The sequence below is a fragment of the Suricata suricatta genome, chromosome 1 (genome assembly GCF_006229205.1).
Source record: "Suricata suricatta isolate VVHF042 chromosome 1, meerkat_22Aug2017_6uvM2_HiC, whole genome shotgun sequence".
Taxonomy (NCBI): Eukaryota; Metazoa; Chordata; class Mammalia; order Carnivora; family Herpestidae; genus Suricata; species Suricata suricatta.
Genome location: NC_043700.1, coordinates 36,183,502 through 36,196,543, shown reverse-complemented (window position 1 = coordinate 36,196,543; position 13,042 = coordinate 36,183,502). Strand labels below are relative to the sequence as shown.

Sequence of the window (13,042 nt, the reverse complement as noted above, 5' to 3'; positions counted from 1 at the left end):
GAGGCCGCGTCCCCCCGCCCCGGAGAACAGTCCCGCCGAGCGGGTTCTGCTGCGGGGGGCGCCTGGCTGTCCCTCGCGGGGACCCACTCGCACCTGCGGGGATGCCACGGCCCTGCCCTTGGCCGGAGAAGCGGCCGCCTCGCCCTCCGCACATCTGACCCCTCAACCTTAGATATGCCAGCGCCCGGAGGTCCAGAGCCAGCGGGAAATGAATGGGGGCGAGAGAAGCGCAGACCTGTTGTGTGCTGGGGAGCCAGTGCCCTCCTTGTACCCTGTCATCCTACCGGCCTCCCAGCCGGCTGCGTATCATCCCTGTTTTGGCAATGGGGAGATTGAGGTTCGGCAACTTGTGTGAGACACAGCATCAAGTGGGAGAGCTGCAATCACGCTGGGTCTTCCCAACATCAGGGTCCACCCCTGCCGCTCACACATCACTGCATCACCCAGCCTGTAAGGCCAGCGGCAGGAAGTGCACAGGAACGAGCAGGGTTCTTCCCCAGGCCTGGCAGTTGTCGTGGGACATTATAAGGGAACCAGGGACCCCTGCTTGCACATTTTATTTCCTTAATGGCACCTTTTAATATGTTCATTTTATCTTTGCCAGTGGTAGTCTATCTGAGTGGGGCTCCTGGGGACAGTTTGTGAGGCTTTGACCAGTACAACGTTTTGGAAAGAAAAGTGAAAGACTCAATGAAAACACACACTGTGGCCCTGGTTCACTTCTGATGCTCCGGAGTCGGTGGGATAAAGGCAGGGGCCTCAAGGGTGTGCTAGCTGGCTGGCGCTGGCTGTTCTTCCTGGCAGGCCTGACAGGGGCTCCCAAGACTAGCCAGGTGCTGAGTAGGAAAGGACTGTCAGATGTGGAGGGCAGTCCCCAAATACCAGCTGACAGCTCTGCATCTGGAACTTGGCCTGCCTTAGTCTTCTGGATGTGCTGCAGCAACCCCAGTAAAGGATCTAGAATCTCTTCCTAAGAGTCCTGACAGTGGCCTCGTCAAAGAAACTGCATTTTGCTCAAACAAAACCCCTAGGGAAAGAGATGTTGTCGATATTATCTTGTCACTGTTGACTGATAATAGGTCAGTTCCATTCATCTTTTTAGACATGAATGTTGCACTAAAAGACCTTGAGAAAGTAATTCATGATTTGTTCTGGGGAACCTTGGGTCATTGCCAGCCCCAGGGAAGGTATAAAGAGGCCCTGGGATTCTCTTACTTGACCTGAAACTCCACTTTGCTTGGCCTCTGGTGTTTTTGAAGCCTTCACTGCTCGTGTGTTACAGGCATGCTGACATTTAGCAGTGTGCTTCCGGCCTCTCCCTCCCAGGACACTGGAGCCCCCTCGGCTACTTATCTATTGCTATATTCGTATCACCCCACTCAGGAAGTGCAAGTTTAATAATAGTCTGGGTGTCTCAGGTAACCGAGGGTTCACCTCCCTTTTCCAAGCAGTCGTTGATGAGAATTTGAGTCCCTTCCTTTCCCCTCCATTACTTCCTCTGAAGTGAGGGCCAGAGTGGGCTCTGAGTGCCGGTGGAAGGCTTCCTTCCTCCAGAGGAACTTGAGAGGAACATTATGAGCACTAAAAATGGCCCATGAGGCAGTATAGCACAGGGGTGAAGAGAAGGACCCTGGACTGTGGCTACTTGGATTCAACCTCTGGCCAAGCCATGTATTAGCTGTGTGACTTGGGATAAGTTACTTAACGTCTCTGTGACTCGGTCACCTCACCTGTGTAAAGGAGACAATAAGTATGCCTGCCGCATGGGATTCTTGGGAGGAGCAAATGAATTAATTGATGTAAAGTGTGTAAAACGTAGTCAAGGCCTTTAGAAAGGTAAACTTATATTGTTAGGAAAGGAAGTTCAGGGACATCACATGGATTAACCAGCCTGGATGTGGGTGGAGAGCACAACAGAAACCCCTTCAACACAGGCATGAGCAATTTTCTCACAGGTAAAATTAGCTTGAAATGAAGCTCAAGATGAGGAAGGGGCGAAGACACAAGCAGGCAGCTTTAGCGGGGTGTTCGGAGGGGAGGGCAGCCCCTCGGTGGTGATGCCGGGTTCAGGGCCCTTGTGGACTGGTTTTCTGGAACACGGTGAACAGCTTCCGCTAGGTCCTCTATCTAGTTTCCTCGAGCAGAGAGGTCTCTCCGAAGCTGCCCCACATCCCAGGGACAGGTGGGACTTGGGGAGGGCCAGGAATTCTGCTCCAATTTATCAGAACTCAGAAACAGTCTGGTTAGCATTTGGCCATTATTGCCATTGTTGTTTTCCTGATTAGTACCTACGCAGGTAAACGTTCTAAATGGACCGTGTTGGATTCATTTGACTCTCTTTTCTGCCCTATTGGATTACACACACTGTTCCTGGATGCACCAGGAAATTACACCTGAGACAAGTCATTGAATTGGAGGTAATTGAATTAGATGAATGGGCAGCGTGGGCTCATAAGAACAAGATGGTGAGAATGGGAGAATGGGTCTCATATTCCAACCCAGGATCATTTGCTCTACAGGTCAAATATTCTCTGGTACCTGGGAGATATTCACTGAATGCTAGTGGAGTGAATCAGTGAGTACGTGCAGACATGCATGAATGACCCCTTTACAACTCTGTCACTTTGTTTTTCAAATCATGAGGGCAGGGACCTATATTCTGATTTTTTATTCTATTTCTCGTTGCCCTAGCTGAATCCTGGACTTGAAATAGGACCTCAGCAAATATATTGTACAATTAAACTGAGTGATACACAGAGGGAGTGACACCATTATCTATAATTCACCTGTAAGATACCCTGAGGATCCTGCTAATGTCGTGACTACTCCGTGCCAGAGAAGACCAAACAGAAAATGAAAAGGCCTGAGCAATTGAACTTCACCTCTAACTGTATTGGTGGCTTTAGCCAGTCACTTTATTCTCACCTTTGGTTTTATTATCCCCAAAAGGAAGGACTGGGACCAGATGGCCCCATCCTAAGGCCTGTCTTGGACCTCATGCAGCCCTCAGGGTTGGAGCTGGGGCCTGCCTGGGACCCTTTCCCCTGCCATGGATTAACTGTTTGATTGGCAAGGCATGTGGCTCCTCCCAGCCCCTACAATCTGTCAGGGCTGCCTGGACACCCCTCAGGCTTGAGATTGCTAAGAGGGCATCTCGAGGTCAAGGGCAGTGGAAGGTATGGGCTTTCATCAGGGAGTCCTGGGCTGAATCCCCGAGTGTTACCTGCAGAACTCGGGCAAGTTATTAACCTCTCCAAACCTCATCTTCACTACCTCTAAAATGGGGATATCATTGTACCTACCTCACTGGTTGTGATAAGGATGGGAAGATTATCAGGTTGATAAGACACCAGCCCAGTAACTGGTGTTAATGCTACAATTTCATTATTATGTCACACAGACTCCACAAACTCACCTTCCTCAGCCTTGTTTAGATTGGGCTTCCCTTCCCATTTATCTGCTTGTCTGTGTGTAGTAAATATTCTGCTTCACTTCCCAGAGTCAGTACTTTGAACAGTCAAGCAGCATCGTTTGCATACTCAAGTTTTCACCCAGAATCCTGTTCTTGCGCTGCGGAAGATAGTTTGGGTAGGTGGGATGGGTGGGAGATATGTCTCTCGAACACTCTCATTCTTGGGGAATAATTGAGTATTTCTCCTAAGCGTTGAATCCAGACAGACTTTCTGATTCAGCCGGCACAACCAGACTGCTCTCTGAGGGATTACCCCTTGAGTCTGATTTCTCTGGGAATCCAGCTTATGGGAAACCAATGGAACACTCCTTTTTTCTGAAATATTTCCCTGACCACAGATGCCTAGCCTGGGGGACCTTCGGGGCCTTGTGTTTCAGGCCAAGGGAGATGTTGGCCTACCAGACATTTCGTGCTTTGAAGGATTTCCAAAGAGGTAAAAGATTTGGTCCTTGCCCCCAAGAAGCAAAGAAGTTGGTGGGGAGACAGAGAAATATGTATTTAAAATACATTTTTCAAAAAATGTTTATTTGTTTTTGAGAAAGACAGAGACATAGTGTGAGCGGGGAGGGGCAGAAAGAGGAGACACAGAATCTGGAGCAGGCTCCAGGCTCTGAGCTGTCAGCACAGAACCTGACACAGGGCTCAGACTCACAGACTGTGAGATCATGACCTGAGCTGAAGTCAGATGCTTAACCAATTGAGCCACCCTGGTGCCCTAAAATACATTTTTAAAATACAAAATCAAACTCCTGGGTCACCTGGGTGGCTCAGTTGGTTAAATATCCTACTTCTGCTCAGGTCACAATCCCACAGTTTGTGAGTTTTAGCCCCTCATTGGGCTCTCTGCCATCAGCACAGAGCCTGCTTCAGATCCTCTGTCCCTCTGTCTCCCTGCCCCTCCCCTGCTCATGCTATCCCTCTCTCTCAAAAATAAATAAACATTTAAAAAAATCAAGCTTCTATTTCTAGATTTAAAGATGGTAAATATTGAGTTTCCAAGGACAGTATCATAGAAAAGATAGGAGCTGAGTTGGACCTGAGTTAGAATTAGCAAAGGAGAGTGTCAGAGGGCTTCAAGGTCCCATGAATAATCTAGGTGTGGGCCTGGAAATGGACAGCCTGGGAATGCCAGGGGAAGACAAACAAGAGAAGAGGAAGGGGCTCTTCTGCTGGCTGTGCTGAGGGGCTGTGGAGTCCAGTGTGTGTGTTGTGAAGAGGTGGACACAGAGCTTAGGTTTGAGCTTATATAATGGAGTGGGTGGGTGAGGGCATGTGGGGCTTGGAATATGGGAGGGTTGGCAGGAAGTCAGAATTTTAGGAAGATCGGTGAGCCAGGAGTGGAGTGGGGTTGGCTGAGAGTCAGAGAAAGGAAGCAAGTGTTCTGGAGCAGTCCTGGAGGCCTGAGGAGGCAAGAGGGGAGGATGGGCCAGCCCCCCAGGGTGAAGGGCCAGACCTGCAGTGAAGGTAGTGTGTGTAAGGCTGGAGAGCCTTTTCTGCCATGGATGAACTGTGTAATTGGCAAAGGCAGGCAGCCCTGCTGTGGGGTGGGATCAGGGTTTCACTGTAGAACACTGCGTGAGTTGTATTTAGCGTGAGCTTTGGTGTGTATCAGTGCCCTGTGGCTGCTGTAACGAATCACCGCAGACTTGCTGGCTTGAGACAGGTGTTTCTTCTCTGGAGGCGAGAGGTCTGAAATCAAGGTGACACAAGGCCATGCTCCTTCCGGAAGCTTTCAGGGAAGATTGGTTCTTTGCCTCTTCCAGCTTCAGCCAGTTGTTGGCTTCCTTGGCTAGTGGCCGCAGCACTCTGACATCTGCTTCAGTCTTTCCATCGAGTGTTGTGGGCATATGTGTCTCCTCCTGTGTCTTTCAAAGGATACTTATCAGTGGATTCAGGGCCAACCTAGATAATCTAGAACAGTCTTATCTCAAGACCCATAACTTCATTGCATCTGCAAAGCCTCTTTTCACTAATAAGGTGACATTGCCAGGTTCCAGGGATTAGGGCACAGACATGTCTGTTGGGGCCACCATTCAGTCCACTGCAGCATGGTCTCTGAGGAGGGAGCAGGAAGGAAGGAGACAGAGTACCCCCTAATGGAGAAAAAATCATGAGACATGGCTGGGTCTTCTGGAGGCCTGGCACCACACGCTTCATGTATGGCCTGTCACATGGCACCTCTTTCTTTTTTTAATGTTTATTTATTCTTGAGGGAGAGAGAGACAGTGTGCAAATAGCGGGGGGGGGGGGCGGGGGGGGAGAGGGAGACACAGAATACGGGGAAGGCTCCAGGCTCTGAGCTGTCAGCACAGAACCCGACATGGGGCATGAATTCATGGACTGTGAGATCATAACTTGAGCTGAAGTTGGACGCTTAACTGACTGAGCCACCCAGGTGCCCCACAGCACATAAGAAACTCAACCTGAGTACACAGTGTGCTCGTGCTGACAGAATGTTTATAATAACCTATAATAATCCGTGTTATTTCCTTTCAGCCTCACAGCTAAAGCAGAAGAGAGGCTTTACCCCCCTGGCCTATGGATAAAGAGACAGGGGCAAAGGTGCTCAGGGGCTGCTGGGCTCCTGCTCCGAGTCAGCCCCTCACTCCGACAGAGCTCTTCCACTGCCCTTGTCTGTGCTCGCTGACTTTGATTGTCCTCACCTCTCACTCTTTCTGGCTGTCATTCATTTTTAACACAAACAAATGATCTTGGTGGCGGGGTCTTGACGTGCATGGAGTAGGTGGCCGAGAAACAGCTATGGCAAGGAGCTGCTTTACTTTCACACAGGGGAGCTCCTGAGACCCGTCTATCAGCTAAAGCCCACGTTAAGTTGGCGGTAGAGCAGGGTCAACCTCACAGATTTTGGAGCCAGGCTGGGCTTCTTACTGCAGTGTGGCTCTGCCCAGGTCACTTTTGCTCTTTGTGCCTTGTCTCCTCGTCTGTAAAATGGGGACCACAATACCCTTTACTTCTTGAGGTTTTCAAAAATGATGATTAAATGCATGCCGGTTTGGGTGTGTAAGCATATTAAGTGGGAAATGCTGGGAATGGTTGTTAGTGCATAGTAAGTAGATGCTATGTGCTGTCCACTTAAACAAAACCACAGAACAGTGCCCATATGCATGTGTTAGGTCCATATGATGCAGGCATCTGTGGCTACCTGGGGTCAGACACTATGTGATAGGGGTTCCTCTGGAAGAACGAGGAGCCCTTGGAAACACTGAGGCAGCCGGTGCTGAGCCTTCGCTTTGGGAAGGGTCCCTCTCAAAGATGGGTCCATCCTAGGTCTTAGCCAGGAGTGCTTGCTTATAAGGAGACCAAAGAGAAGAGAGGGCGGCCTCAAAAGCAGCCTCACACCCCAGACCTGAGGGCATTCCAGACCTGGGTGCCATGGTGGGCACCAGGGTGCCATAACAGGAGGGTGCAGTTACCCCGGCCCTTTCTTGCAGCCCTGGACTTGAATGAGATCTTGAGGTTGTTACCACAGAGCATGCTCACAGCCTGCTGTTCTTCCTCACAGGCCGATGCGGCTACCAGCTTTCTGAGGGCAGCAAGATCAGGTAACTTGGACAAAGCTTTGGATCACCTGCGGAATGGCGTAGACATTAACACCTGTAACCAGGTAAGTGGGATGCGGGCAGGCACGTGGTTTCTGGAGAGAGGCTCTTGCCTGGTGCTGTTTCCTGACAGCTTTAATCTGCCTCTATTAACCTTTTCCCAGTGGCCTCAAAATTCCCTAAGGGATTCGCTTGCTGAAGGCCCTGAACTTGGTGTTCACATCCCAGATGCAGTCCAGGGCCCCACAGAGAAGGACCTGATGCCTGAACAGTGTGGGCCGGGCCCAGGCTCCATCCCCTGCTGCCTCTTCCCTCAGAAATTGCCTTGGTCCCTGCTGTGGTCTTAGAACAGGTGGCCTTTGAAAAGGGGCAGGAGGAAGGGCCTTTGAAGGATGTTGTATCAGTGGTGACATTCAATCTCCTTTGTCCACTAGCAGCCTTTGTGAGTTCTCGCTGAGCTGAGAAGGAAATAGTGATGATGCCTCCCTTGCTCGGTCAGGTGTTGATAAAAGCGAGTCTGGCTCAGGCTGGGAGCCAGTGTGGCGTGAATGCATTCTCTGGAGGTTCCCAGTCTCTGCGACGGGCTTGGTTTCCGGAGGGGCAGTAGGGAACCTTAATGTGTTCAGGACAGACTGGAGGGCAAAGAATCTTGGAATTAACAGAGAGCAAAGTGTGGTCTAGAAAGAGAACGGGGGTATAGCTTGGGCGTGTGGGTTGGATGGCTTTGGTTTGGTTTGTCTGGTTTGGCCCGCCGATGGAGTTGCTGGGGGTACATATGCTAATTCAGTTTTTAATATAGAATAGATTTACCAATGATCATTTTTTTTTTACCATTTTAGCCATTAAATTGTTTTTAATTGTGGTGAAATACACATAACATAGAATTGACCATCATAACCATTTAAAATTTTTTTTAATTGTTATTTATTCTTGAGAGAGAGAGAGAGAGAGAGAGAGCACGCGCATGAGCGAGCATGAGCGGGGGAGGGGCAGAGTGAAAAAGAGACACAGAATCTGAAGCAGGCTCCAGGCTCTGAGCTGTCAGCACAAAGCTCGATGCCAGGCTTGAACTCACAGACTCATGACCTGAGCCGAAGTCAGACACTTAACTGACTAAGCCACCCAGGTGCCCCCATCTTAACCATTTGTAAGTGTACAGTTCGGTGGGACCGTGTGCCTTCACACTGTGGTACCACCACTCCACCATCTGTCTCCAGAACGCTTCATCTTGCAGAACGAACACTCTTCCTCTGTTAAACCTTAACTTCCCATCCCTGCCTCCCTCAGACCCTTGCAGCCAAGACTCTACCTTCTGTCCCTGGGAATTTGACTATTCTAGGTCCCCCATGGAAGTGGAATCATACAGTGTTTGTCCTTTTGTGACTGGCTCGTTTGGTTTAGTGTGCGTCTTCAAGGCTCACCGTGTTGAGGTGGACTAGATGACTTTTACAGCAGGGGCCAACTCCCAGACAGCAGGTTAGCTCTCCCAGGCGGCGTGCCCCTCTCCCCCTGCCTTCTCAGCCTCTCTTCCCTGTCCCCTTCACCCTGCTTAAAATGCAATGGACCGCTTGCTCTTTCTCTCAGGGCAAGACCCTATTTAGATTCAGTTGGTCCTCTGGTATAAATTCAGTAGCTACAAGATCAGAGATGATGGAGCAGGTGGTATGTGATGGGAAATAAAAATAGGTATGATATGGGGCACCTGGGTGACTTGGTCGGTTGAGCAGCCAACTTTGGCTCAGGTCATGACCTCATGGTTGGCAGATTCGAGCCCTACTTTGGGCTCTCTGCTGTCATCCTGGAGCCTGCTTCGGATCCTCTGTCCCCCTTTCCCGCTGCCCTTTCCCCACTGGTTCTCTATCTCAAATTAAATAAACTTAAAAAAAGGTATGATTTGAAGCCCATGGCAGTGAACTTCAGAAGGGAGACAAGCACGTACCCTGACTTAAGTCTATGGACGATGTAGGGACAGCAAGCCTTCCCCCTCTTCTCCTGTCCCTCCACCAGAGTGTACTACCACACACCAAGGACTTTGACAGTGACTCCAACCAAACACACAGAGCCCAGGCTTGGCCTTTGGATAACAGACCGAAACTTCGAACCCATTTTGTTCAAGGGAAGAGGATGTAGGTGCAGAAGTATGGGGGCAGGGAGCACGTCCTGGGATCTGAGTGGCTCAGGAGGGGAGCCCCCTGTTTCAACACGCACCTTGGAAACCACTTTAGCTGTGTTGTCCCAGCCCCTCCCCCACCGCCGAGAGGAGTGCTGTCTCCCCCCACCGGGAAAGTTCCGGCTGGGGCTGCACAGCAGAAACATGGAGGAGAGTTAATCTGCAGTGCAGCCCCCTCGAGGAGCCCCAGACCTTCAGAGGCCTTCCAAGGGTTAAGACTCCAGCTCTCAGAGGACTCTAGTGAGCAGAAAGGGGACAACTGGATGCTCATCAGCCTTGAGCCAGGGCTCATTTTCAGTGTGAAATTGGAAGATTTTGATGACACCTGGGAAATGGCTTTGTCCTGATTGGTCTCCTGCTGGTGAGGCCCTGGGCACAGCTGCCCTGTGCCCCTGCCGTCTCTCCTCAGGGCACCTCCTGGGCTCATCTTGGGCTCAGAGAGCAGCAGGCCCCGAGGCATTGTTGCACTTTGTGGACACTCTTTCCGAGGGGCTTGGCGCAGGTGATAGGTAGAGCTTAGGCCGGGAGGACTGGAGGGAAGGTGCAGTCTCAGACTGGTGTCTGTGGCCGTGGCTAAGCCCAGCCTCCCTCTTTCAAAGAGGAACCGCAGGCAGGCATGGAAGTGAGTGTCAGAGGGCAGAAAAGGGAAGGATTTGTGGTCCTGCAAAGCCCCTCCTGGCTGGCTTATCCGCAGGGCTCCTTACCTCACCACCCACGTCCTGGGCCTGGGAGGTGTTTGTCTCCTGCTCTGTGCACAGCGGTGTCTGGGGAGCCCGCGTGCTGCCAGCCTTGTCCTGGCATTCGCGGGCTCCTGAGTAGAGGACTGGGGGGCAGGGGGAGGGACAACAATGGCCGAACTGCCGCCCTTGCTATACACGTTAGTGCAGCCATGCGGACAGCGCCGGTGCTTTATCATGGTCACAGGGACAGCTTCGTGTCAGGACTGGAGCTTTCTTCTCCTTCAAACATGCTTTCATTGTTTTGAGATGATAAAAACAGGCTCTTGTCCTGGGGTCATGGCTTGAGGATGTCCTTTTGCTAGAATCTTTTGAGCCAGTGGACTGTGATAGCAGCAAGACAGCAAATGCTAATTCTTACATAAGTAACACACTTCCGAACAGTATGTTTTGTGGAAAGAAGTACCGCTCTCCATAATGGGAAGTAATTACGCTAAGTAGTGTAAGAAGAGGAACCGGCTTATGTAAGACACATCTGAGTATTCAGGGCTGTTTCCTTCATGCATGGATTACGTCTCCTGTGTTTTATCATCATCATCGTCCTTATATTTCCAGAAAAAGACAAATTCACACATATGGGCACACATACGTGCACGCACACACCAGTATCTTGATATGAAGGCCTTATTCTTTCATTTGTCCAAGCATTTCCCCCTGTACCTCTTCACATGTGTATGGGAGTGCCAGGCTTTAGGGATTTAATAGTACCCAAAAAAAGTCCTAGTCCTCATTTTCTCTGAACGGTAGTGTACTGGTAGTGAGAGCTATTAATCAAACAATCACATAAATAGGCAAACCAAAGTGTGTTCACAACTGTGGAGGAAAGGCATAGGATTTGGGGGGAATATATGAGGCTTGACCTACAGTTGACCTAAAGTCAGAGAAGGCTACCATGAGGAAGAGATGGTTGAGCTAAGAGATGAGTAGAAGTTAATGATGTGAAGGATCATAGTGCTCCTTCGTAGAGCAGCCTGTGCAAAGTCCCTGAGGCAGGCAAAGGCACACAAAGTTTAAGGAAGGCCAGAGCGACTGCAGCACAGAGGCAGAAGGATCCAGATGAGGCTAGAGAGATCACATGGGGATTGATGCTGGACCTCACAGGCAGGGACGATAGTTGCAATAGCCAACAACTGGAGCAGGTTTCAGGGCTGGAGCAGCATGTGTGCATGCATGTGTGCACAGGTGGTGTGTGTGTCTATCAGTGTGTGTGTGTTGGTGTGTGTGTATGAGAGTGTGTTTGCCTGCTGTGCCATGCTATAGTTGCTGATTGAGGGGAAGAATCTGGGGGAGGGGACAGAGTGGCCAGAGCAGCAGCAGTGGGAGCTACTCAAGAGCTTGAGGCCATGGCGAGTAGAGGTATTGCAGCTAGCTGAGAGGAATGGAGGTGTTTCAGCTTTTTAACAACCCCGACAGCTATTTCTGCATGTCCCTGTAAAATGTCCACCCTGCTTTCAGAAGCCATGATAAGGATTCCGATCTTTATCCCAAGAGCAGAGGGAAGTGAGTCATGATCCAAGCACAGGGATGACGTGATCAGAGCTGTGCTTTGAAGGATCACACTGGCTACTATGCAGAAGACAGATGGAAGAGCCCAGGGGTGGAGTGGGGAGGCTGGTCAGGAGAGTGTCGCATACTATTCAGGAGAGAAATGTCAGTAGCAGTGATAAGGGTCCGGGCTAAGGACATGCAACAAAGTGAGCAGGCCTGGGTAGTGAACGGCGTGGGCGAAAGCTGGGAAGGAGACTTGGAGAATGACCCTTGATGTCTGCCTTGTGCAGGGGCTGGAGGGCAGCCCTGCTCATGGAGACTAAGTGCGTAGAAACAGGGTGAGGCCTCAAGGTCAGGGCTATGCAGAGATCCTGCTGAGGAGTCTTTAAGGAATCTAAGTGAAGATATATAGTAAGCAATTGGATAGTTAAGCCTGGAGCTCAGATAAGAGATCCAACCCAAAGATAGATATTTGGAAGTCATTCAGCCTTCGAGGAAGTCAAATGCTGGTGTTGGCTGATGAAAACAAGGACGGGAGACATGTTGAATATAATCCCACCAGCGTCTTTGTGGGGGTTATTCCACGTGTGTTTATTAAGCACATACTTTGTGCCAGGTGCTATTCTAGGCACAGAACAAGATAGACAAACTAGGCAAAGTCTGTGCTCTTGTGACATTTATATGCTGGTAAAAAAAGAGTGAATGAGCAAGAAAATAAACACATGTGTAATGCGCGCTAACAAGAGGTACGATGGAGGAGAAAAGTCATGGGGTAGTTAAGGAAGGCCTTGCTGAGGAGATGACTTTTGAGAGGTTCAAAAGAAGTAAGAGGGGGCCATGTGGTTTCTGGGAAGAGCAATCCTGGAAGAGGGGAAAGAGGTACAAAGGCTCTGGGGGGCAAGAGTAAGCTTGGTGTCTGGATAACAGCAAAGACTGAATCTCGAAGTGCTTGAGGCCATCATGAGGACTTGGATTTCACTCCAAGGATGATAGGAAGCCATTGGAAGGTATTGCATGAGAGACCCTCAATCTGATAAAGTTCTTAAATGATCACCCTGCCTCCTGGTGGAGTATAGACTTGAGGCACAGAGACCTGTGCAGGGGGGCTGGTCACGAGTCCCATGCAATGGACCAGGTAGAGCCACACGGAGGTTTGAATGAGGGGGAGACAGGGGAGGTAGTGAAGCCAGTGGGCTCGCCTCCCTAGCTTTTGGAGTGTTGTTGCCGTGGTTTGTGGTCTCAGCAGATATCATTGCAGGGGCCTGTGGAGCCAGGGCCGGCGGCTAGCCTAGGATCACATACCAATGTCAGCTTCATATGTCCAATTTCAAGAATTATTACTTACATCAAATCAAAATATTTTATTATGGAGGCCATAGCAATATAAAATGTATTTTCTGGAATGAACTAATTGACATTACATATCTGCCTGTTAGCCAAATAAAAAACAAGAGGAGAGCAAGTCAGAGTCTCTGCTCTGTTGAAACCCTAGAATTGTTGAGTGAACATAGATACACTACTGGGAACCACAAGCTGTAACTGAGGCAAAAAGCCTCACTATTTGAGTTTTCTTTTCTATTCTTATAACTCTAACAAACACTGGCTTCGGTTGCCT

The 13,042-nt window shown here is 50.0% G+C and overlaps 1 protein-coding gene across 11 annotated transcripts in view; it reads left to right on the top strand.

Annotated features, from left to right (window-relative positions):
- The window catches only part of ANK1 (ankyrin 1), a 213,958-nt gene that overhangs the window by 111,991 nt on the left and 88,925 nt on the right, over window positions 1-13,042 (top strand). For all 11 annotated transcript variants that reach the window (XM_029936401.1, XM_029936381.1, XM_029936428.1 and 8 more), the window contains exon 2: window positions 6,996-7,097. In XM_029936401.1, the coding sequence (XP_029792261.1) occupies window positions 6,996-7,097 (102 nt within the window). The remainder of the gene's footprint in view (window positions 1-6,995; window positions 7,098-13,042) is intronic.